General features: G+C 46.6%; 1 protein-coding gene across 2 annotated transcripts; it reads left to right on the forward strand.

Moving 5' to 3' along the window:
• The first annotated feature begins 768 nt into the window (after positions 1–768).
• On the forward strand, positions 769–25,164 carry rps6kb1a (ribosomal protein S6 kinase b, polypeptide 1a). 2 transcript variants are annotated; one of them, XM_061703301.1, is made up of 15 exons: positions 769–5,550; positions 7,285–7,328; positions 7,666–7,786; positions 12,684–12,752; positions 13,382–13,529; positions 13,687–13,744; positions 14,690–14,790; positions 15,187–15,277; positions 15,599–15,689; positions 15,768–15,875; positions 15,963–16,025; positions 19,571–19,648; positions 19,733–19,840; positions 21,020–21,132; positions 22,855–25,164. In XM_061703301.1, exons 1-15 carry the CDS (start codon positions 5,479–5,481, stop codon positions 23,084–23,086), a joined length of 1,497 nt encoding a protein of 498 aa, XP_061559285.1. In that variant the 5' UTR covers positions 769–5,478; the 3' UTR covers positions 23,087–25,164. The 2 variants fall into 2 exon arrangements, with proteins under 2 accessions (XP_061559285.1, XP_061559286.1); XM_061703302.1 differs by lacking the exons at positions 769–5,550; positions 7,285–7,328; positions 7,666–7,786; positions 12,684–12,752 and adding an exon at positions 12,967–13,067.
• Positions 25,165–25,203: the final 39 nt, after the last annotated feature.

Raw genomic sequence — 25,203 nt, forward strand, 5'->3', positions numbered from 1 at the left:
GGCCGTGACCTTACAGCGTGTGAAGCAAAGGTTGTCGTACACGTCACTTGGGTCCATTGAATTCCTTAACCGACCGCACCCAGAGATCGACAGACAAGAAAGAAGCGGGGCATCTGCCCGCCCCGCCCCCAGGCGCACCGCTCGAAAAGCCAACATGCAAACTCTGCCCGCCCGCACAAACACGGAGACCAAAATTGAATGTGCGGTCACTTAATTCGTACATTCACGGGGATGCCGATTTGAATGGGACTCGGGTTTCAATTCCCGGCACACTGACCCACTCTCCCCACGATCCCTCGTCGTCTCTCAGAGCATCACGGTCTGTGAAATCCCCAAATATCCAGTAACCTCATAAGAACTCACCCTTAAGCCTTCTCTTCATTTCATTAACCACTTTGTTCCTTTCACGGTCGTAATGTACGCAAGTCCAGGGCGCGTCTTTCAACATCCCCGCGCCCACCAAATCAAATGATGGTCCTTTGTCTTTTCTATAAGGCAGACCCGAGGTTTTGTTTTTGTTTTTCTTTTTAATAAACTACAAAAATAAGCGCTTAAGCAGTCTGCCACGATGTTGTACATAACCTTGCCCGCCCCTCATTAACATACGCAAATATAAAGTTGACTCTGCTCACAATGCCACACGCTCCTCGCCCCGAAGGTTTCAAGTTTTCTCCATCGTGCTCGAAGTCAATATTGGATTTCCAAACAATGATGTTATCACTCACGCTTGAGTCCTGTTCTCGAGGGAAAATAAAAGGGGGGGGGGGGGGGGGGGGAAACATTTACAGAAGTCTACAGTATAAACATTCATTAAGGAAAAGAATGCTATGTGTGACTCGCTTTGTTCCACACACACACACACACACAAACACATTAAATAGAGCACAAGTCCAGTAAAGACCTGAAATAGTTCGTGGTTACCGCACGCATACGGTATTTTTAGATGATTGAACTTCTAAATTACATAATCATCTCCAATCGAGTTATTGAACATTTGTTTTCCGCTGTATATGTCCATGCACCTCATAAGCCGCATAGTATTCTTGTAATGAGTCCTATTCTTCACAGCTACTTGAGCACGACACTATTGGAAAGAGTCGTCTATTATCCGCTGCAATTTTACACTCATACAAACTACAAAAAAATAATCTTCTGGTCAAATAAATACTTCTGACTGTCAATACTCATAATGTAATCATGCATCTTTCGTTTAACCGTCCCCAACGTGGAGTGACAGGCTAAACAATTCAAATTGCTTTTACATCAGATGGCAGAAAGTGCACAAGTGCCCCGCGTATCCATATTTTGTGACATTTTTGGTTTGGTGGTGTGCCGTTAAAAGAGTCCTCTCATGCTTATTGTGTGCCTTGGCTCAGTAAAGGTTGGGAAAACACTGGTTGATTGTGTGTCACTGGCAGATTATGGATGACTTAATATGAATGGTTATACAACTTGCCCCCGTGTTAGGTTACGTGAGTCACGCATGCTCTGTGTGAATTATATCACTAGCTAAACACACACACACAAAAAAAAAAAGACTGCGTGCCTCTGCGTCATAACATTGAGCCGAGCGCGTTGCTTCTTGATTTCTCCTTCGACCTTTTGTTGTTCCGGGAAACCTGCGTCACTCAGGTGTGTCCTGAACACACTGGATGTGAAAACTGGTGAGCTTAGGGAGCACTGAGGCAGCAGTGTGGGCGTAAAAACAGTCCAAATGTACTGTGTACCTGACTCACGCACGCACACTCACACACCTTGAGTTTGGCCTATTTGACAGGACGACTGCACGGACTCTCCTCCGATTCAGGCTTTCGGAGTCTATGCGTCACGACACGATGGCATTTGTCAAACATGACTTCGCCATATGCATCGCAGGCTCACCCGCGCTCGGAATGTGCGGTTTTAGAATTGCGTACATCACTAACGCGGCAATGAACGTGAAACTTGGTGAGCGGCGACGATCCGGGTGGCTCCACAAGAGTCTATGAATGAACAATTTAGAGATCCTCACAATTATAAGGGTATAAAGTCGAAACAACGCCGTCAAATAGGGGTCACATTATTTATTTTTTTACAGTGCTTCTCCACATTAGGGTCACATCTGAGCTGGAGCCTATCCCAGCTGACGAGGCAAGAGGTGGAGCACATCCCGTAATGTTCGCACGGTGTACGTAAACAAGCAGTCACACTCATATTCACACCTACGGACAATTGGGAGCCGTCGGTGAACGGGACAAGCATGTTTTTGGAATGTGGGAGGAAGCCGCAGTGTATGCAGGAAACCCGCACAGACAGATGTGAACCGAAACGCCGCACAGGAAGACTGCAACCCAGATTCAAACCAGAACTGTGAGGAAGACGTGCCGACCACCGCGGCCCTTTCGGACGAATAACACAATGAATGAACTGGAAAAATGCTCATCTTTTCAAGAAGGGGAAAACTACACATACGTGGCACCATTCCTGTATGTGTGTATTTGTGAGCGTAAACAGGGTTAGTCATTAAAAGGCATTAGAGCCTCGTGATTTCTTCCAGCCAGTTAGCAAAGAAAAGAAAAGGTACCTACCAGATAATAATGATCATTAAAAAACTCAAATGACATATCGCAGGCGTCGGGCTGAACCCTCATTTCAAAATGTGGTGCATTTCTTTTCACGAATCGGTACTATTGGTCCGTCGCCACGTGGCTATGTTGAATTTTTCAAATTTGTGACCAATGTAAAGTGTTGAAAATGGCTCGCTCTCTTTGACGATGCAAACAAAGTCAATGGCTCAACAAACGTGCCCTTTTTTGGGTCTCCTGAAACGCGATGCTTTTGGAGATAACATGGATTCCGCCCAACGCCGGCGATACGTAGTCTGATGTCGTCGTGGCAGCGTGACGAGCACGCCTCGCGTCGCATTTGAAAGATTCCCGTTTCGAAGGGCGGCTCAGCCCTCCACTTTGCATTAAACTGGACTACAAGCTCTGCCCTCAATTTGGAAACAGAATCGGAGCCTTGTGTAGTCACCGGGAGGATGGGAGTGAGTCAGAGAACCTTTGACACAGCACCGATGGCTCATTTGTCTGTGTGTCCAAAGCGTGGATCAGCCGAGGCTCATCGCGTCCACGTGGTCATGTAGACACGGGCGACCATCCGCACTCCCGTTCGCACCGTCACCGAGCGGGAACTGAACCCACGCTGCCCGCACCGGCAAACTCAGCCGAGTGCACCACCGCACCAGCGGTGACTTGCGGGTGGACCTGATTTTCAAAATACAACTCCTTTTACACTCTGATGATCAAAATATTTGGTGGTAATGTCATGGAAGCATCTCAGCTTGCTATCAAGCAAATCAAATCATAACCGAGAGTTGGACGAAAAACACACCAGAATGTTTAATGTATCACGATCATTTCGACTGCTCCCCCTCGCCTTCTCGTGCAATGGACTAGTCCATCTTCTTACTACATATGTGCAGGCTGACGATGCATCTCAGAAAATACCAGTTTTAATGGCAGGCTATGATCATTTCATGGCAAAAACAGCGCCCTGACTCTTCAATTCGTGAACTGTGATATGGCTCTAGTGTCGGTGCTTCACCAGCCATGAACCTCACCGCACATCACTGACCCCTTACTTCCCAAAAATTGCAGAAGATCATCCCGGAAGAGTGGAGGGTGTTACCTCTGCAAAAAAAAAATCAAATGCGGCACGAGTTTTGCCTCTGTATGACAACTCAGCCCTTAGTTCCTCTTAGCTATTTGGACAGAGCGCAAATAGGAGGTGGACGAATACAGTCTGTGAACATATAAAGTGATAAACCAACTCCATAGCCAAACTCAAGAAACCCCACAAACGTCGTGGACCTTCTAACACCAACACCTTTTTGTAAGTATAAAGAAGAAAAACCTCCGGGCCGCCCGATTTAGATTATGGCTCCATCATATATAATGAATCATCAAATAGAAAAGAGAGGTCCACTTACACACATGCTGAGGCCAAAACAGCCCCCCCCCAAAAAAAAAAAGCTCTCCAAGCTCTCAAACTAAAGCACTGCTGGAGATTTCGACTCAGGTGCTTTGTATTGAGCTACTGCCGGGACGTCCTGCTGACTCAAGGATAGAGATGATTGCATTTATTCAATACATGTCAAGGCACTTTTATGTGGAGCAGGTTTAGGATCCTGCCCCTTGAAGAGAACCAACAGAACCCCACCGAGCAAGAACAACTCCTGTCTTTGTGTAGAAACCTACAAGTCATTGTTAGGCGGGCGTTGAGATTTGATTCCAATCTCATATTGGCAGATGGAGAAATACTTTGACATAACTCGTCAAATATTTACACATTAAGGGCTTTCGTATCATACACAATACACATACAATATTACTTGCGCTTCGGGCTCAAACTCGCCCTTTAAATCCCGATTCACTGTATGTGTTGACAGTAACAAATGACTTCCGAACGAATTGTTACTCCTTGTATTATTCCGAAATAAAGACATCGTCGAAATAAAGACACAAATCAAAAATAAAGGAAAATGAAATCAAAAACAGTCTGGTCTGACTGCAATGCCTGTCTGAAAAAAATGATTATTGACTATGACTTTGAAAATATATATTTTTGTTAATACAAGAACTAAAACTGGGCATTAGGGTCAGCTGAAGGAAATTGATCATTTTTATTGATTTATTTTGTATTTATTTGTTTTGATGAGGAAGTGCAAAGACTTTACTGTTTTGTATAACTTCTAACTTTTAGTTTGAGGGAAATATGACATCCATAAGAGAAGAAGAAGACAAAAAAGCTTGGAACATTTTTTTAAAAGAGGAAATTATCCTTTATAATACATTAGCTCATGGTTTGGAAAATAAGAAGGCACTGCAAACTAAAAATAGCCGGAGAGCTCTAGCATTATGCTATTGATTTTGTATATTTGAATGCATTTGTATACATCCGTGGAAATAGCAGATTTTGTTAACAATGGGGGTGCGAGTTAATATCCCAACAAACAGTACGAATATGGAATGAAAATGTCATTCATCTTCAAAGGTTTTTTTTTTTTGCTGCCATCTACTGGAAATAATTTGGATTTGAGGATTTGAGTGTCTGTAATACTAGTATTTTCACGTTGTCGGATTGGCTTCAAATGACAGAATTTAGCAGTAAATTCCAATATCGTGCCAGATGTAACCGGACACGTATCGCTTCTCCTCTTCGTGGCCGAGTTTCGGCGAGTGTTGTCGGAAGTAGCCGAACCTTGCCGACCACGCCCGGAAATGACCGAGTTGAGCCGAGCAGTGCCGGTGGTCGACGCTCGAGGCGTTCCCGCCAGCCGAACGCTTGTTGTGGTTTGGTTAGCCGCCGGGCGGACGAGTGGCTCACGCTTTCTCGGTTGTAGCCGACCGGTCTAGGCTGTTATGGCTCGCCCATGAGGCGGAGTGGGAGGTGGGCTTGTGTTTTCTGTGTAAACACCAGGCCAAGCGCTGTGAGGCCATGGCGGGTGTCTTCGACATCGACCTGGACCCACCGGATGAGAATGTGTCGGACGACGAACTCGAAGACGGGGTACAAACAGTCCAGTACGCGTTAGCATTGATGCTAACGGCGGATTTACGCTCGAATGTTTAGCAGCGACGTCGACTTGCTAATACGAGCGAGGGCGGCATCCATTATCGGACACGGTCCTCCGCCCTGCGTTTCCCGCGAATTCCTGCATTCCAGCGAAATACGCCAAAAACGTCATTTTACACCATTCCCTCGATTTAAAGAGACGGTACACTCCATAGCGTCGTCACATGGGTTTCTTTGCGCATTTGGATTCGTTTTCAGCCAGTCTTCGCCACACGGGGTCTCTGCGTGGGACCGGGGAGCGCATACAGTTGCAAATACCCGATGTACAGCGGGAGAACCGTCTTTACAACGGTAGAAAATTGGTTAACGGGTGCCGACGACAATGCTACCGAGAGCAGCAAATTTACTGTCATTTCAAAGGTTAGTTTTGTTTATTCTGTGCTACTGTCCGATAAAGGAACTGGCCGTAGGCGTCTGTGATTGTTTACTCTTGACCAGTGGTTCTCAAACTTTCCCCACCAATTGAGTGACCAACATTAAAATAAAGTAACGTAGTAGGCCTACGTGTTCATTAAAAAAAACAATGGAAGTGTATTATTCCAAGCCACTGTAACAATATGCACAGTTGTAATATGTAGGAAAATAAAAATAAAAAAAAAACTACCGGCATAATGGGTTTATTCAAAAGCTTAAATGAAATTTGTGCTTAAATATAATTTTTCAAATGCAAACAGTTATAAAGTAAGAAAATGTACTGCACATAAAAAGTAAAACATGTACTTTATATATATATATATATATAAAAAAGTTGAAACAGGTTGTATGCATACCGACAAGCGTCATTTGTTGATTCTTTCGCGTACCAGTAGGGGGCGCTTGCATATACCACGAGTGGTACTCGTACCACGCTTTGAGAATCACTGCTCTAGACAAGCACTGTATGGGGGCGACACGGGTAGCGTAACTTGTCCATTTGGCATTATCGATGCGAGACGTGTGGATGTTACGTCCAAGTTTGTCTATTTACCGTATGTCTATTTAACTCGTCCACAACGAGGTTAATGACTTATTTCGCAAAATATTGTAACCGGAACGAAACAAAGCTAGAATCTATTTTAATTGTTGGAATTATTTTTCTTGGTGCCCAGTAACATCTTCAAGCTACAATATTGTAATGCTCAATATGCAAAGGTTTATTCTGGCTACACAAAAACAGAAGAAAGAATACAAAAAAAGTCATGCGAGAAAAAAAACATGAAATGTTTTATGCAGGGGAACCGTAGTCATACAATTCCAAGAAAAAAAATAACATTTGAAATGAAAACCAGCTTGTAATATGAGACAAAAGTGGCAATTGTACGTGGAAAAAGGGCATACAATGAAAGTTCAAATACTATGAGAAATAAAATCATAAAACTACGAGCATAAACGTATAATACCTGCGTCAATCTGAGGACAGCGGTATCCGGTCGAGTTAAACTTCAGTATACATTTGACGAAAAATGAAATCTGTTGTCAACATAATCATCATGATGACCTACAACGCTACTTTACAACACTTGTCATTACTATTAGTGTAGACAAAAACAAATGGTGCTCAACTAAGCAAGACTCATGTTTGTGCCAGTTGCCACCCAACCATGGCCAACGGCGCAGTAACTAACGGTCCTGCCTTGCCTTTTGAATGTTGGTATTTTCGTAAGGGTTTGCTGTTCCCCTTGTTTTCAGGGCGAGATCAGTGAATACATGGACCAATGCAGTGACTTTGACTTGTGAGTATCAACTGTTTGGTGCAAAAGGGAACGTGGCAAATCTGGACAACGGAAGCTGATCAAGCATTTTACTGTCTTGAATGTTTACTGTTGTGTGCTTTTGCATTTACAATGTCCAATTCTTTGCTAGAAGCAATACCCTCGATTGATGAACATTTGTTCACATGAACGTAATGACCGTTTGATAGCCAGGCAATTGCAGCGCCGGAGCACTGTTTACCTTTGTGCAAGGAATGCCAGCGGTTGAATCCTAACACACTCTCCAACTCATTCTAACACCCCAGCGGTAATTTGCCCTTAACTTCTTTCTCCCTCTTTTTTTTTTTTATTTGACCAGCAACATAGATGACTGCGAGAAGTTTGAGATTTCCGAGAACAGCGTGAACAAGGGAACTGAGCAGATCAGGCCTGAGTGCTTTGAGCTGCTGAAGGTTCTGGGAAAGGGTGGCTACGGAAAGGTGAACACTTTCGTACATCTCTTTCATTAAGGCAGTGGAAATTGTGCCTCACTCCTCAATGCCGCTGGGTCATTGAGCTGTTCCAATCCAAATACACACTGACTGCTGTGCATATTATTTTTAATATTACACACAACTCGCTATATGACGCAAAAACGGTTCTTCACCCACAATAATTGATATCTTTTTCAATGAAGTCCTCTCTGATACTGTCAATCGAAACATTGTCATCGTTATCTCTTGTTTTAGAGCTTATTGTCGAGATTATGCAACTGATAAAAATGTAGGAAATAATGCAATGTGGACAGCATTCCCCATTATAGTCACGGTTCATAATTCACAAATGTGCCGTTTTTTTTTTGGGATGACCTGTCCTCAGTTAGGGCGGCACGGTGGACGACTGGTTAGAGCGTCAGCCTCACAGTTCTGAGGACCCGGGTTCAATCCCCGGCCCCGCCTGTGTGGAGTTTGCATGTTCTCCCCGTGCCCGCGTGGGTTTTCTCCGGACACTCCGGTTTCCCCCCACATCCCAAAAACATGCATGAATTGGAGACTCTAAATTGCCCGTAGGCATGACTGTGAGTGCGAATGGTTGTTTGTTCCTATGTGCCCTGCGATTGGCTGGCAACCAGTTCAGGGTGTACCCCGCCTCCTGCCCGATGACAGCTGGGATAGGCTCCGGCACCCCCGCGACCCTAGTGAGGAGAAGCGGCTCAGAAAATGGATGGATGGATGGATGGATGTCCTCAGTTAGCAAAACTCACCTACCGGTATCTGCTATCTTTATGCTGAGGCCAAAGCCTCAGTCTAATATAAAAATATAGTGTTGCTTTTGGCCCCTCCTTGAGCAGTCACCTTGTCGTGGTGGAGGGGTTTGTGTGTCCCAGTGATCCTAGGAGCTAAGTTGTCTGGGGCTTTATGCCCCTGGCAGGGTCACCCATGACAAACAGGTCCTAGGTGAGGGACCAGACAAAGCACGGCTCAAAGACCCCTAATGATGACGAAAAACAATGGACTTCGTTTTCCCTTGCCCGGACGCGGGTCACCGGGGCCCCCCACTGGACCCGGGCCTGGTGGTGGGGCTCGAAGGCGAGCGCCCGGTGGCCGGGCCTGCACCCGTGGGGCCCGGCCGGGCACAGCCCGAAAGGGTAACGTGGGTCCCCCTTCCCATGGGCTCACCACCTGTGGGAGGGGCCATAGGGGTCGGGTGCAGTGTGAGCTGGGCGGCGGCCGAAGGCGGGGACCTCGGCGATCCGATCCCCGGCTACAGAAGCTGGCTCTAGGGACGTGGAATGTCACCTCTCTGGCAGGGAAGGAGCCCGAGCTGGTGTGTGAGGTCGAGAAGTTCCGACTAGATATAGTCGGACCCGCCTCCACACACAGCTTGGGCTCTGGTACCAGTCCTCTCGCGAGGGGTTGGACTCTCTTCCACTCTGGATTTGCCCACGGTGAGAGGCGCCGAGCAGGTGCGGGTATACTTATTGCCCCCCGGCTCGGCGCCTGTACGTTGGGGTTCACCCCGGTGGACGAGAGGGTAGCCTCCCTCCGCCTTCGGGTGGGGGGACGGGTCCTGACTGTTGTTTGTGCCTATGCACCAAACAGCAGTTCAGAGTACCCACCCTTTTTGGAGTCCTTGGAGGGGGTGCTGGAGAGCGCTCCCGCTGGGGATTCCATTGTTCTGTTGGGGGACTTCAATGCTCACGTGGGCAATGACAGTGAGACCTGGACGGGCGTGATTGGGAGGAACGGCCCCCCCGATCAGAACCCGAGCGGTGTTCTGTTATTGGACTTCTGTGCTCGTCATGGATTGTCCATAACGAACACCATGTTCAAGCATAAGGGTGTCCACACGTGCACTTGGCACCAGGACACCCTAGGTCGCAGTTCGATGATCGACTTTGTGGTCGTGTCATCGGACTTGCGGCCGCATGTCTTGGACACTCGGGTGAAGAGAGGGGCGGAGCTGTCAACTGATCACCACCTGGTGGTGAGTCGGCTCCGATGGTGGGAGAAGATGCCGGTCCGACGTGGCAGGCCCAAACGTGTTGTGAGGGTCTGCTGGGAACGTCTGGCGGAATCCCCTGTCAGAAGGAGTTTCAACTCCCACCTCCGACAGAACTTTGCTCATGTTCCGGGGGAGGCTGGGGACATCGAGTCCGAGCGGACCATGTTCCACGCCTCCGTTGCTGAGGCGGCCGACCGGAGCTGTGGCCGTAAGGTGGTCGGTGCCTGTCGTGGCGGCAATCCCCGAACCCGTCGGTGGACACCAACGGTGAGGGATGGCCGTCAAGCTGAAGAAGGAGTCCTATCGGGCCTTTTTGGCCTGTGGGACTCCTGAGGCAGCTGATGGGTACCGGCTGGCCAAGCGGAATGCAGCTCTGGTGGTCGCTGAAGCAAAAACTCGGGTATGGGAGGAGTTCGGTGAGGCCATGGAGAAAGACTTCCGGACGGCTTCGAGGAAATTCTCGTCCACCATCCGACGTCTCGGGAGAGGAAAGCAGTGCACCACCAACACTGTGTATAGTGGGGACGGGGCGCCGCTGACCTCGACTCGGGACGTTGTGAGTCGGTGGGGAGAATACTTCGAAGACCTCCTCAATTCCACCGACACGCCTTCCCATGAGGAAGCAGAGTGTGGGTTCTCTGAGGCGGGCTCTCCTATCTCTGGGTTTGAGGTCACCGAGGTAGTTAAAAAGCTCCTCGGTGGCAGGGCCCCGTGGGTGGATGAGATTCGCCCGGAGTTCCTAAAGGCTCTGGATGTTGTGGGGCTGTCCTGGTTGACACGCCTCTGCAACATCGCGTGGACATCGGGGACAGTGCCTCTGGATTGGCAGACTGGGGTGGCGGTCCCCCTTTTTAAAAAAGGGGACCAGAGGGTGTGTTCCAACTACAGGGGGATCACACTCCTCAGCCTCCCTAGTAAGGTCTATTCAGGGGTGCTGGAGAGGAGGGTCCGTCGGGAAGTCGAATCTCAGATTCAGGAGGAGCAGTGTGGTTTTCGTCCTGGCCGTGGAACAGTGGACCAGCTCTACACCCTCGGCAGGGTCCTCGAGGGTGCATGGGAGTTCGCCCAACCAGTCTACATGTGTTTTGTGGACTTGGAGAAGGCGTTCGACCGTGTCCCTCGGGGAGTCCTGTGGAGGGTGCTTCAGGAGTATGGGGTACCGAACCCCCTGATACGGGCTGTTCGGTCCCTGTACGACCGGAGTCAGAGTTTGGTCCGCATATCCGGCAGTAAGTCGGACTCGTTCCCGGTGAGGGTTGGACTCCGCCAAGGCTGCCCTTTGTCGCCGATTCTGTTCATAACTTTTATGGACAGAATTTCTAGGCGCAGCCGAGGCGTAGAGGGGGTCCGGTTTGGTGGCCTCAGTATTACATCTCTGCTTTTTGCTGACGATGTGGTTCTGTTGGCTTCATCAAACCGTGAGCTCCAACTCTCACTGGAGCAGTTCGCAGCCGAGTGTGAAGCGGCTGGGATGAGAATCGGCACCTCCAAATCTGAGACCGTGGTCCTCAGTCGGAAAAGGGTGGCGTGCCCTCTCCGGGTCGGGGATGAGATCCTGCCCCAAGTGGAGGAGTTCAAGTATCTCGGGGTCTTGTTCACGAGTGAGGGAAGAACGGAACGGGAGATCGACAGACGGATCGGCGCGGCGTCTGCAGTGATGCGGACTTTGTATCGGTCCGTTGTGGTAAAGAAGGAGCTAAGCCGAAAGGCGAAGCTCTCAATTTACCGGTCGATCTTCGTTCCTACCCTCACCTACGGTCATGAGCTGTGGGTCGTGACCGAAAGAACGAGATCCTGGATACAAGCGGCCGAAATGAGTTTCCTCCGCAGGGTGTGCGGGCTCTCCCTTAGAGAGAGGGTGAGAAGCTCGGTCATACGGTAGGATCTCAGAGTAGAGCTGCTGCTCCTCCGCATTGAGAGGAGCCAGATGAGGTGGCTGGGGCATCTGATTCGGATGCCTCCCGGACGCCTCCCCGGTGAGGTGTTCCGGGCACGTCCCACCGGGAGGAGTCCCCGGGGACGACCCGGGACACGCTGGAGAGACTACGTCCTTCGGCTGGCCCGGGAACGCCTCGGGATCCCTCCGGAAGAGCTGGATGAAGTGGCTGGGGAGAGGGAAGTCTGGGCGTCCCTGCTAAAGCTGCTGCCCCCGCGACCCGACCCGGATAAGCGGTAGAAAATGGATGGATGGATGGATGGTGTTGCTTTGGCATCATCTTGGGGCCTAGGAACTATGTTGAAGTGGGGGGAAGAGCTTCATTTAGTCAGGCCATAGTCTTGTCGAATAGAAAAAAAAGTGCTTTGCCACCATCTTGTTGGCTGTCGAGGCAATTATTGTATAACATTTTCAGGGCGGGGCATCAATTACTCGCGGAATAGCAGGGGAGCAATCAATTAATTCATTCTAGGCTCAAACTTTCTCTGTCGATACAGAACATTTTGTGAAAACGTTTTACATTAACTGTCATATATGTACACAGAGAAGTTACCTCGGGTTGAATAAAAAAAAAAAAAAAAAGTAAAACTAGTTACGAATGGAAGACAGCCTGACAAACCTAGAAAAGTGTGTACCCCGCCTCCTGCCCGATGATAGCTGGGATGGGCGCCAGCACGCCCGCGACCCGCGTGAGGAGAAGCGGCTCCGAAAATGGACGCATGGATGGATGATATTTGATTAAATATCGTTAGTCATATTGTCAGTCAGTCTGTCGTGCTGTGAATGATGGCCATCATCATACATTTCCCCGTTGCTGTCACTCGTACGCTTCTGCGGTGGCGGCACAAGTCAACAGAAAAAGCCCGAAGGAAAAAAGTGAAACACTTTCGCTGCTCACTTAGCGGAAGCCTCATGAGATTGATCGTGTTTTGTTTGAAGTATTTTTGTTTGGTCAGGTTTTTCAGGTTCGGAAGGTATCAGGTGCCACCTCCGGGAAGATATTTGCAATGAAAGTTTTGAAAAAGGTGAGTACAAATCATTTTTGTTCGTCATTCGGGTTTGCTGTCGGTATCCTCTTATGGATTTATCCATCGTGAGCTCTACTGCCTCCTAGTGTACATACTAAGCAGAGCAGTGTCATAGGGGTAGCATTATGTGACGAAGCACAAGCAGCCCTTATTTGTGGAGAATTAGCTCCCTTAATTACGTATCGGTTAAAGCCCAATGCCGCCTAATCATGTATAGTGTTTCACATGTGCCACAATGTGCCCTTTTTCTGTCCTGGTGACAGACTGGTGCATTCACTCGTGAAGCCACATGCGAGGAGCCGACCACCCAAAGTAACTGCAGAAGGCTTTTTTTTTTTTTTTTTTCTCCTCATGAAACCTCATAGTGGCTTTTACGCTCCGCTTGGCCTCTTAGCTTCAGCTGACACTAAACGATTGCCTGACTTGCTACATTCCCAGAAGCTTGAGGTTTTGGATAATGATGTGTTTATTGGCTTAATGAGGCTTCACTCTTGCTCTCACGCTGGGTGTCTGATTCCAGCGCTGTCACTGATGCGGAGACTTTAACACAATTCTAACGGGGCTAAAGGTATCGCCTGAATACTAATTGTGTCTTGCCTCCTGTGTTTTTCCGCCCTTTTTGTCAGGCCATGATTGTTCGCAACGCAAAGGACACAGCGCACACCAAAGCCGAGAGGAACATTCTGGAAGAAGTGAAGCATCCTTTCATAGTGGATCTTATATATGCCTTCCAGACAGGAGGAAAGTTGTACCTCATCCTGGAGTATCTCAGCGGTGAGCATTGTGATCAACATGCGCTATGAGCGTCGTCAGCTTGTCCCCCCTCAATGACATCATTGATGTAATCCATTTTACACGACTCGGGATGAGGTGGTGAAGTGTTTTTGTTTTTTTTTCCTTACGTGAATGCGTTTGACTGCGCTGACTGCAGGTGGGGAGCTTTTTATGCAACTGGAGAGAGAAGGCATCTTTATGGAAGACACAGCGTGGTGAGTTTCATGCGTTAGGCTACTCAGTTAAGCTTTAAGTCGACCCATTTACTGTTGTAGTTTTTTTTGAAAAATATTTATGGCCCGGAAGTGTTTTTCATATCATACATGCAAATCGAAATTCGCCGTTTTGAGCTCAAAATAGGCCATTTACGTGAATCGTATATATCCGAGGAGTTTTTCCTGGGGGAGCGGGAGAAGGGGGGGGGGGGGGCTTCGCTGACGTCATAGGCTGTTTCGTACTCCTTGAACGTTGGCAGCGAGATCCATTCCACACATCTACACACTGATGCAATTGTGTATATTACTCAGCAGCGGACTAATATGCGGCCTGAGGTTCCGCTTGTGCGCTCGGAACTTACTGTGGGTAAGTCACAGGAGTTGACGAGACCAGAAAAAAAAACATCCGGCGCTTCGCTGTTAAGAAGTAACGGTACTTTTCCTCCGTTGCAATGATCTAAATGTCGCTCGCTACTTTTATTTGTCAATGATTGCTTATTTATCAACTATTTCGCGCGCGAGACTACGACTTCGGCACAGAATGAAGTCACTTCAAATTCCGAAATGGCCTGATTTCAGCTGGAAAGTTCCAGTGCCCGCTTGGCTTTGAGAAACACACACGAAAAACGTTTAGAAAAATGCAATCCCACGTGAGATGTGATTGCCTAGACGAGAGAAATGTCTCATACTTCGAGAGTCAGTCCGATTTTGACCACAGATCCCTAAAATGTTGATGTTCCCAAATGAAGGTCTTAATTATGCTTAAAAATGATCAAATGGCACAGCATAACTATGAGCATCCATCCATTCTCAACACCGCTTATTCTGTTCAGGGGCGCCGGAGCCTATCCCAGCTGACTTCGGACAATTGATCAGTGTTCTTTATACCTTCCCTAAACCTGCACATTCTATGAAGCTAGCATCTTGTCTTCTTCTGTTTGACAGTTTTTACTTGGCTGAAATTTCAATGGCACTGGGTCACTTGCACCAGAAAGGCATCATCTACAGAGACCTGAAGCCTGAAAACATCATGCTCAACAACAACGGTACACAAACCTCACGTCTCTTTTTCACGCGCGGTCAAAATACATATTATTGTGTGACTGCCGAAGCAACCGTTCACGTGCCGAACGTGTTATTTCCCACTTAATATTCTTCAGGTTCACTTTTTAATCATATCTAAAGCATTTATTTTCAACAACTTTAGAATCAAAATAATGCAAAGCTGCCATTTGGGAAGGATAGCTCACTTTTCTCACCCCACAAACTCATCAATTCCGATACACTGGACAGAGACACATCACCACCGAGTATTTACCAAATATTTACATGATAGCTTTGCTGTTCTGTTGTTCTATTCTAATTTCTTTACAGCTATTTTAACAAGGCTACAACAGTTCTTAACATTCGCATGCAAAGGGGAATGTGATTTGTACTTTCAGGGCATGTGAAGTTGACGGACTTTGGCCTGTGTAAAGAGTCCATCCACGATGGGACGGTCACCCACACCTTCTGTGGTACCATCGAGTACATGTGCGTCTTGAGCATCTCGCCATGCAGGCTAAGGACCAAGCGGTGCAGTTTAGTTGAGTTAACCACAGAATGGTTCTGAACAGGTCAACTTTGATCAGGCCCGCATATCTGCTGTGGGCTTTGTAAGCGGGATGCTGCATCAGATAGATAGATAGATAGATGGCTAGATATATTAAGATAGGGACTTTTTCCAATTGAACTGCAATAAAATGAGTACTCTGCTGAACTGAACCAAATTGTACCGTTTGGTGGAATTGAGGCTTACACCCTCATGTGGAACAGCTGCTATACCATCTTAACCACCCCGCTCTTCTTCGTTAGGGCTCCAGAGATCCTCATGAGGAGCGGACATAACAGGGCAGTGGACTGGTGGAGCCTGGGGGCTCTCATGTACGACATGCTGACAGGAGCGGTAAGTACGCGCCGTCGCCTCCGCTTTCTGCTGAGTCAGCTAAACTGTGGCCTGAGCTGTTTTCCTGTTCTCCCGCAGCCTCCTTTCACTGGCGAAAATCGTAAGAAGACCATCGACAAAATTCTAAAATGCAAACTCAGCCTTCCACCTTACCTCACTCAAGAAGCCAGGGACCTCCTCAAAAAGGTGTACCGCAATGCTCCTCCCCTCCACCGCCAGCCTCAGGCTGCACAGTTTGCGTCTGCCGTACTGACGTTTGTTTTCTTCTCTCAGCTTTTAAAGCGAAGTGCCTCGGTGCGACTCGGGGCAGGGCCAAATGACGCTGCGGAGGTCCAGGTACATTTTTTTCAAGATGCATCAGAGGTCCAGCTCGCATTTTACAGGGGATGCTCTGTTTGCGACGGTACTGACGTACGAATTCAAGTTTCAGGGTTGCAAATGGCGAGCGATGAACTACAGGAGTTCGTGCAGTCAGTTGAGAGCACATTGTCACACGGCACAAGCAGGCATGCTCTGTCACTGTCCTACCAACTCTTTATCATTTGTTTATTTATGGCCTAAAAGTGCTTTTTTTTTTTTTTTTTTTTTTTAAATACAAGTATATACTGTAATTCTTACTTAATTGCTGTTAATGTAGGTTAGTGATAGAGTCCAGTACAGCGCGTTTTCACTTCAGACAACAATGACTTCACACAACAATGTAGATGGTATTGTTTGTGTTGCCTTCGGAACGAAAAAAACAACAACAAAAAAACCTGATTTTTCTGAATACAAACTCAGCGGTTTACTCGAGACGATGAATACACGGCCGTCATACTGCGTGAAACCGAAAAAGGGCAAACCGTATTCTCCTCAACGGATATGACGTCAGAGCGTTACGTGCAAAACAATTCATTTATCGCATTGAATAATTGTAAAATAATAAAAAAATAATTTAAAATTAAATAATTTCGCAAGAGGGAAAAAGATGTTGGAATGTCTACTAGTTCTAGTTTGCGTTGATCGGTAGCGCCTACCTGAGGGAAGGAGCCGGAAGAGCCGGTGACCGGGGTGCGGAGGGTCCGAGAGGATTTTGCACGCCCTTGTCTTGGTTCTGGCAGCGTGCAAGTCCTCAAGGGTGGGTAGGGGGGTACCGACAATCCTTTCAGCAGTTTTGATTGTCCGTTGCAGTCGGAGTTTGTCCTTTTTTGTAGCAGCATCAAACCAGACTGTGATGGAAGAACACAGGACCGATTCCATGACCCCTGTGTAGAACTGTCTCAGCAGCTCCGGTGGCAGGCCGTGCTTTCTCAGAAGCCGCAGGAAGTACATCCTCTGCTGGGCCTTTTTGAGGACGGAGTTGATGTTGGTCGCCCACTTCAAGTCCTGAGAGATTGTAATTCCCAGGAACTTGAAGGTCTCGACGGTTGACACAAGGCAGCTGGACAACGTGAGGGGCAGCTGTGGCGAAGGATGCCTCCTGAAGTCCACGATCATCTCGACAGTCTTGAGCGTGTTCAGCTCCAGGTTGCGTCGGCCGCACCGCAGCTCCGGCCGCTCCGCTTCCTGTCGATATGCAGACTCGTCACCGCCCTTGATGAGGCCGATGACAGCGGTGTCATCTGCAAACTTCAGGAGTTTGACAGTCGGGTTCGCTGAGGTGCGGTCGTTCGTGTAGAGAGAGAAGAGCAGCGGAGAGAGGACACAACCTTGGGGCGCCCCAGTGCTGATGCTGCGTGTGGATGAGGTGGCCTCCCCCAGCCTGACCTGCTGTGTCCTGCCCGTCAGAAAGCTGTAAATCCACTGGCAGATGGCAGGTGAGACGCTGAGCTGGAGAAGCTTGGATGAAAGGAGTTCAGGGATGATGGTGTTGAACGCTGAGCAGAAGTCCACGAACAGGATCCTCGCGTAGGTCCCTGCACTGTCGAGGTGTTCTAGGATGATGTGCAGTCCCATGTCGACTGCATCATCCGCAGACCTGTTCGCTGGGCAGGCAAACTGCAGGGGGTCCAGCAGGGGACCTGTGACACTCTTGAGGTGGTCCAGCACGAGACGTTCAAAGGACTTCATGACCACAGATGTCAAAGCGACAGGCCTGTAGTCATTCAGACCCGAGATTGCAGGTTTCTTGGGGACTGGAATGTTGGTGGAGCGTTTGAAACAGGATGGAACTTCGCACATTTCCAGAGATCTATTGAAGATCTGAGTGAAGACTGGAGCGAGCTGGTCCACGCAGACTTTGAGGCAGGATGGGGACACATGGTCCGGGCCTGCCGCTTTGTTAATCTTCTGTTGTTTGAAGATGCGTCTCACATCCTGTTCATGGATGGTTAACGCAGAAGTCAGAGGTGCGGTTGTGGTCGCGGGTGCGGCCGGGTGGGTGTGTGGTGTGAAACTGTCCTTTTCAAATCTGCAGTAGAAGGTATTCAAGTCGTTGGCTAGTGTGCTATTGTTCTCAGCTTGGGGGGATCGTCGCTTGTAATTAGTCAGCGATTGGAATGCATTGCCAGACTGATTTAGAGTCGTTTGCGCTAAATTGATTTTCCAACTTTGCTGTATGGTTCCTCTTTGCAATGTTAATTTCTTTAGTCAGCTGGTTTCTAGCTCAATTATACAGGGCCCTGTCCCCGCTCTGATATGCGTCCTCCTTAGCTTGGCGAAGCTGCTTAAGTTTAGCAGTGAACCACGGCTTGTTGTTGTTGTTGAATGTGCGAAATGATTTTGTTGGTACACAAACCTCTTCACAGAAACTGATATAGGATGTGACAGTGTCCGTATATTCATCCAGGCTGCCGGCTGAATTTTCAAAGACACTCCAGTCTGTGCAGTCTAAACAGCTTTGAAGTTCCATCTTGGCTTCATTGGTCCACTTTTTGACTGTTTTCACTGTAGCCTTCGCACATTTAAGTTCTCGCCTGTACGTCGGTATTAAGTGAATTAAGCAGTGATCAGACGAGCCCAGGGCTGCACGACGTATAGCACGGTATGCGTTTTTTACCGTAGTGTAGCAGTGGTCTAAAGTATTATTTTCCCTGCTAGGACAGTCGATGTGCTGCTTGTATTTAGGGAGTTAGTGATTGAGTTTAGCTTTGTTAAAGTCCCCGAGAATAATGAGGGGTGAGTCCGGGTGGTTTTTTTTTCAATTTCGTTGACTTGTTCGGCGAGCGTTAGCAGTGCGGCGCTCGTGTTAGCTTGAGGCGGTACGTAGACTCCAGCCAGTATGAATGATGCGAACTCACGTGGCGAGTAGAATGGTTTACAGTTTAAAAATAGCGACTGCAGTGTGTGCTGAGCACCGTGACGTCCGTACACCATTTTTCTTTGATATAGAGGCATATCCCGCCGCCCTTTGTTTTCCCCGATGATTCCATGTCGCGGTCCGCTCGATGAATGCGGAAGCCGGGAAGCATGACGGCGCCATCGGGTACAGCGTCGGAAAGCCAGGTCTCCGTGAAGCACATGGCCGCGGAACGTCCGAAGTCTTTATTGGTCTTTAGGGAGCGTACATTCGCACTGGTAGGCGCCATCTTGGATTGTAAATAATTGTAAATAATACAGTGGAAACATAATAATAAATTATTTGATGTCTGTCAGTTTAAAAAAAAAAAAATCTAACGTGGCCCTTGAGCACAAAAGCTTGCCCACCCCTCCACTATCCCCTTAGACTGCCCAGTGATTCATCAATCCAGTTCCTATGCCGCTTGTCCTCATTGGGGTTGGGGGCTGAGCTGGAGCCAATACCAGCTGACTCTGGGCAAGAGGCGGGCTACACTGCTTGCTCGTCAGTTGCAGATTTTATTATTATCAATTATTTATGGATTTATTTAAGTCTTGTAATTTGGCAGACTCATACCAATCGAAGCAGGCACGTACGAACGGGATGTTGTTGTCATTTCCTCCAGGCACACCCTTTCTTCCGCCATACCAACTGGGAGGAGCTCCTAGCACGCCGAGTGGAGCCTCCATTCAAACCTTTCCTGGTGAGTTCATCCGGCATACAGCGCCGTGCTCCCTGACCCGAACCTGAAAAACGATCAACTTCACTGAGCCGCTTACTTTGGCAGCAATCGGCCGATGACGTCAGCCAGTTTGACTCCAAGTTCACCAGCCAGCCTCCGGTGGACAGCCCGGACGACTCCATGCTCAGCGAGAGCGCCAATCAAGTCTTCCTGGTATGGCTTTGTTGTCTCACTCTTGCTTCATTACTGTTTTTGTCAAATGATATGTGCAATTATTCACTTCAAATTATGTGCAAATGGGCCTAGTGGCCAGCGTGGAGGAGGTTAGCACGTCTGCCTTACGTTTGAGAGGTTTTACCGGTTTTTGCATTTTCTACCAATGCTTGCATTGGTTTTCGCCGACATTGCGAAAACGTGCATGTTCGGTAGGGGTTGGAACTACCCGACTAATCGACTTTACTACTCCGCAATGGAAGCAGAGTTGCTTGCTGCAACAGATAAGTGCACTGAATGAAATTAGTCTGTCACCTTAAGTGATTGAAATTGCCTTCTATTTCTGAATGGGCAGCTTTTCCAAGTGCTCCCTGATTTAGGGGATTATGGGGGAGAAAAGCCAGACTCGAGCTGGATTTTGAAACATTTTTCAGCCCACACTACCGAAATGGAAGGCGAGAGAGTTATTCCACCGTACGCAAAGAGGTCTGTGATTATTTGCAAATACCACAAAAGCTCACCAGGCAGAATGGCTGCTGTGGTGGGCCCAGAACGACGACCGGTTTCTTTGTTTGACAAAGCTGTGAAACTGTTACCGGGCTATTCGAGCGGCAACATTTTTTTTCCTGGATGGAAGTAAAATAACACAACAGCGGGTGAGTACGTCACCCAGCCCCCGTCCATGCACTTTTTGCACCAGAGGGTGGCAGAACTTTATCTGTCTGGTGCGTTTTGTCTCCTGCTCCAACATGGGTTCCAAATCCTTATCCTCACTAGGGTCCCCGGGGGTGCTGGAGCCTATCCCAGCTATCTTCGGCTCACCCTGAACTGGTCTCCAGCCAATCGCAGGACACATAGAAACAAATAACCATTCACACTCACATTCATACCTACGGACAATTTAGAGTCCTCAATTAACCTACCATGCATGTTTTGGGGATGTGGGAGGAAACTGTAGTACTTAATGTTTTAAGGGAAGAAGGTGTGTCATCTGCATACAAATATAGTGTACAAGAGCGGCAACCTGTGGATGGTTTTCCATTTTTCAACAAGTTTGTTTGACCAGAATCCGGTAATTGGTGCCATCTGGTTAAAAGAGTCCTCTTCCTGTAAGCTTCCCTCACTGTCGCGCCACATTGCTGGGATTCAGCTGACAGTGTGTTTTATTGCTCGTCGCAGGGTTTCACATATGTGGCTCCGTCGGTCCTGGAAAACGTCAAGGAGAAGTTCTCGTTCGAGCCAAAGGTCCGCTCGCCTCGCAAGTTCCCCGGAAGCCCGAGGACGCCTGTGAGGTGACCACAAATTTGCTTTTCCCCCTTTTGGACACAATCTTCACCCCAGTGAATGTTATTTATTTAAATTTGCATAATACATATATGTAGAGAGATAAAAATGATGTTTTTTCCCCCCCCACTTCTTGATTTGCTTTATTTCTCTATTATTTTTTTCTCATTTAAAAAAAGAAGTGGTTCTTTTAAATTGTTCAATAAAATGAGCCGTCAAACTGCATGGTTCAGCTGGTCCATGTCTGTTGTACAGGTGAGGCACGGCGACCTCATAAAAATATTTGCAGCACATACCGTCATTTCTCATGTATAGTGCACACCCATGTATAATACGCACCCCCAAAGTTAACCTCAAAATTCTAGAAAACCCTTCTACCTATGTATAATGCATTTTTACAATGCATGATTTTGCTTCTACCCATATGATCAAAACCTGAAGTATTTCAAATAATTATTCTGAAGTTTTAGGTTAATTGAAGACTCTAAAATGTCTGTAGGTGTGAATGTGAGTGCGAATGGTTGTTTGTTTATATGTGCCCTGCGATTGGCTGGCAACCAGTCCTCGCCTCTCGCCCGAAGATAGCTGGGATAGGCTCCAGCACGCCCGCGACCCTTGCGAGGATAAACGGGACGGAAAATGAATGAATGAATGAATATTCTGAAGTTAAGCACTTTTATTTGAACACATAATACTGTCTTTTTATTTACTTGCTCTTATTTTGAAACACACCTACACCTTTTTCATAACCTCTCGGTGGCAGTGGCAAATTGGAATTAAAGTGTACAGCGTTTTCATAACCTCTAGATGGCGGCATACATTTTATAAAAATGTGAAAGTTTTTATTTATTTTTTTTTTTTGTTCATTTTCCCCCTATACCTATGTATAATGAACATTATTAACTTTTGACAATTTTGTGAGGAAATAAATGTGCATTATACACGAGAAACTACGGTACCTGGGGTCGAAGGTATCCAACACGTCGACAAATCATTGTTTTTGCAATCTATAAACGGGCAACAATGTTTTTGGCAGTGCTTGGCAAGATTGACTCTCTGATTGCCTTCTACTAGGCTCCATTTTTGTCATATGTAAAATGATTCCGTAACATAATAGACAGATATATTTTCTCTTTCTTAGATGTTTTAAATTGTCAGAAAAGTCGCTAAATATTGCATAATCTAAATACACCATAACTCCCTTCACACACAGGATGTGGAGTTTTATTGTTTAAAACCGACTCATAAAACAAAATAGGAATAAACGTATATTGAACCACTAAACTGTTCAACCAAACCATAGAAATTTGACTAACAAAAGTCTGCTAGCTTGATGCAAATAAATATTACGACAGGCTTATGGAAATGAGCATTGCACATATGACAATACTCATAGGCGTGTATTGACTCGCCTCTGCGGGAACAACAGCAACAACTAAAAAGATGGTGGAAAATAACTGTTTTTTTTTTTTTTTTTAAACGAAACTCCTGAACTCACTACAACACAGTTCATACCAAGATGCCACAAAAGGGCAGCAAAGTGCTACTTTATCAACATGAAGCTCCTCAAGTCGCTTCAACATAGTTCCTTGGCACCACGATGGCGGCCAATATTTTTTATTGCTATGGCCTGAGCACAAAAACACAGAACAGGACTCTTTCAGCGAATAAAGAGGAAATTCAACGTTGTAATGTTCCAAAATAACAGCAGCTTCTTTCCCGTGTCGCAGCCCGGTGAAGTTCGCACGGGGCGACTGTTGGCCGCGGGGACCCTCCGCGGAACAACCCATGGAGGTGTCCACAATGGAGCAAATGGACACGAGCAGCAGCAGCAGCGGCGCATCGGAAGCCTCGGCGCCGCTTCCCATCAGGCGGCTGTCCAGCACGAGCGCGCCGCTCTACAAAAAACAAGCCTACCCGATGAACTCCAAACGACCGGAACACCTCCGGATGAACCTATGACGCTCAGACACTTCCTTTTGCTTCTTGTCCTCTCGGACAAATAATTGGGCCGTCACTGTTAACGTCATCACCAGCTCTTCTGTCTCTTGGTCTCTCTCCAAAATCTTCAGCGGTGCTTTTTGGGGAGAGTCACCGACCGCTTTGCTTATTGGCCGTCGGTTTGGTTTCACGGTGCTCTTCTTTCCTCAACTTCGGACTGTTTTGCTATCCACAATGAACATGGGGTGAAAAAAGTCACACTGTTCACCTTTCACTTTGTGCTGAATGTAAAAAGACTCTCAAAGTATGAAATGGCGTAGAGGCCAAAAAATTTACCTCTCACATAAACCCCGAAAACTCAGAAAAACTGCAGCATTCCAAAAATACTCTCACTACCCCCCCCCCCCCCCCCCCAAAAAAAAATCACACTCACCAAAACCTCTCATTCTCCTGAAGAAAACTCATATAAAAACCAAGAAACCTCTCACACTAACCAAAACTATTTTCATACATTAAACCTTAGTCACATCAAAACCCTCTCACATACACACACACACAAAAAAACACCAAAATAACTAAAAAAGCTTAGTCACACCAAAAACCCTCTCACATTCACCCAAAAAAATTTTTAAAAATCACATTCGCCCAAAAAAAAAAAACTCATACTCACTAAAATTCTCTCTCACACACACAAAGAAAAATCGGGAGAGGACCTTTGGTGAATAAGACATCACTTTTCTGATGTTAGAGTTTTGGGGGAATTTTTGGGCACGTGTGAGAGGTTTTTTTGGTGTGAGTGAGAGGTACAGTAGTGTAAGAAAGTGTTTGCCCCCTTCCTGATATCTGATTTCTCACACATTAAAGGTTTCCCATCACCAAACAGGTTAAACTATTAGTCAACGACAACATAAGTAAACACAAAAAGCAGGAAAGGGGCATTCACCTTTTCACACCTTTATATTTTGGTGAGGGTGAGAGGTTTTTTGAGTATTTTTGATATGTGAGGTTTTTTTGGGTGCACATGACAGGTATTTTGATGAGTGTGAGAGGTAACTTACAATTGACCGTCAGTATTTGGCACCTCAAATTAAAGCCTTTACATTTCTACATCGAATGTTGAATGTCAGTTCAGAATGACATGAATCTTGAGTCTTTGTGGACTCAAACCAACATTAATACTCGGTTGAGTGTAAAACCTTTAACTGCTGCTGTACGAGCCTGTGGATTGAAGCCACTGAATGCGTTTTATTTTATTTTTTTGTGACGCTTATTGATGTGTTTTTGAACGTCTCGAATCATTTCCTCTGAAACGTGGGAACCAAAATCTCTTGTTTCAGTGAACCAAATGCTTTATACTTTCTCTAATAGGTTTCAAACGATGGATCGGTGTTAAATTTTCTTCCATCAGCATTGTTAAAGCATCAATTTTTAATTTGTTAGCGTGCTCATTTTTGGGCCATTGGCTCACACTATGCAAACTACTATGTATGTATTGTCTAGTCTTATACAGACAGCATTAGAGTAATTTCAAAAGAAACTGTAATGACATACATGCTCATTATGATTTTATTCACACAAAATTGGTCAAACAGCACAGAGAAATGCAGCTTTTTCTTTTTATAGTCAGCGGCTCACATCTTCCAGTATTTAACTTTGTGTGGCATTATATTATGTATATATTTTTTTAAATTATTTTATTTTCAAGTATATAATGTATATTACTGTTCTCACCTGAAACTTGAACTTTTTGCTATGCTGGAAGAAACGAGCAGCATACAAAAGCAGTGTGGATGAAACCGTGTGCGTGCGTGCGCACGCTTGTTTTTAGCTGCATTTGCTCGTTGGCGATTGATGTGAAGTGACTTTAGTTTTTTTTATTTTTGGTTCAGGATCACTAGTATCTGATTACATGCAATGTTTGAGGTCCAACAATGTAAGCCTCCATGGAGATGTTTGACAAACTATCCTCTATGTTGAGAATTGCTTTTAATCACTGTTGGGCAGTGAGAAGAAATGTAAAGTTAGTGAATGTTACATCTGCTTCTGGTTTTTATTTTTTTTAAGTGTGTTAGCTTGTCAATAATAAGAATGAAATGTCATTTGGCTCAGTGTGTTCTCTGACATCCTTAGAAAGGTTT

This window comes from Phycodurus eques, chromosome 17, assembly GCF_024500275.1.
Source record: "Phycodurus eques isolate BA_2022a chromosome 17, UOR_Pequ_1.1, whole genome shotgun sequence".
NCBI lineage: Eukaryota > Metazoa > Chordata > Actinopteri > Syngnathiformes > Syngnathidae > Phycodurus > Phycodurus eques.

Excerpts from the sequence above, each read along its gene's own strand:
- rps6kb1a (XM_061703301.1), top strand. The coding sequence starts at position 5,479 with ATGGCGGGTGTCTTCGACATCGACCTGGACCCACCGGATGAGAATGTG. Across the intron at positions 15,690-15,767 it reads ACGACATGCTGACAGGAGCG|CCTCCTTTCACTGGCGAAAA; the intron begins GTAAGTACGCGC and ends GTTCTCCCGCAG. Across the intron at positions 19,649-19,732 it reads CTCCATTCAAACCTTTCCTG|CAATCGGCCGATGACGTCAG; the intron begins GTGAGTTCATCC and ends TTACTTTGGCAG.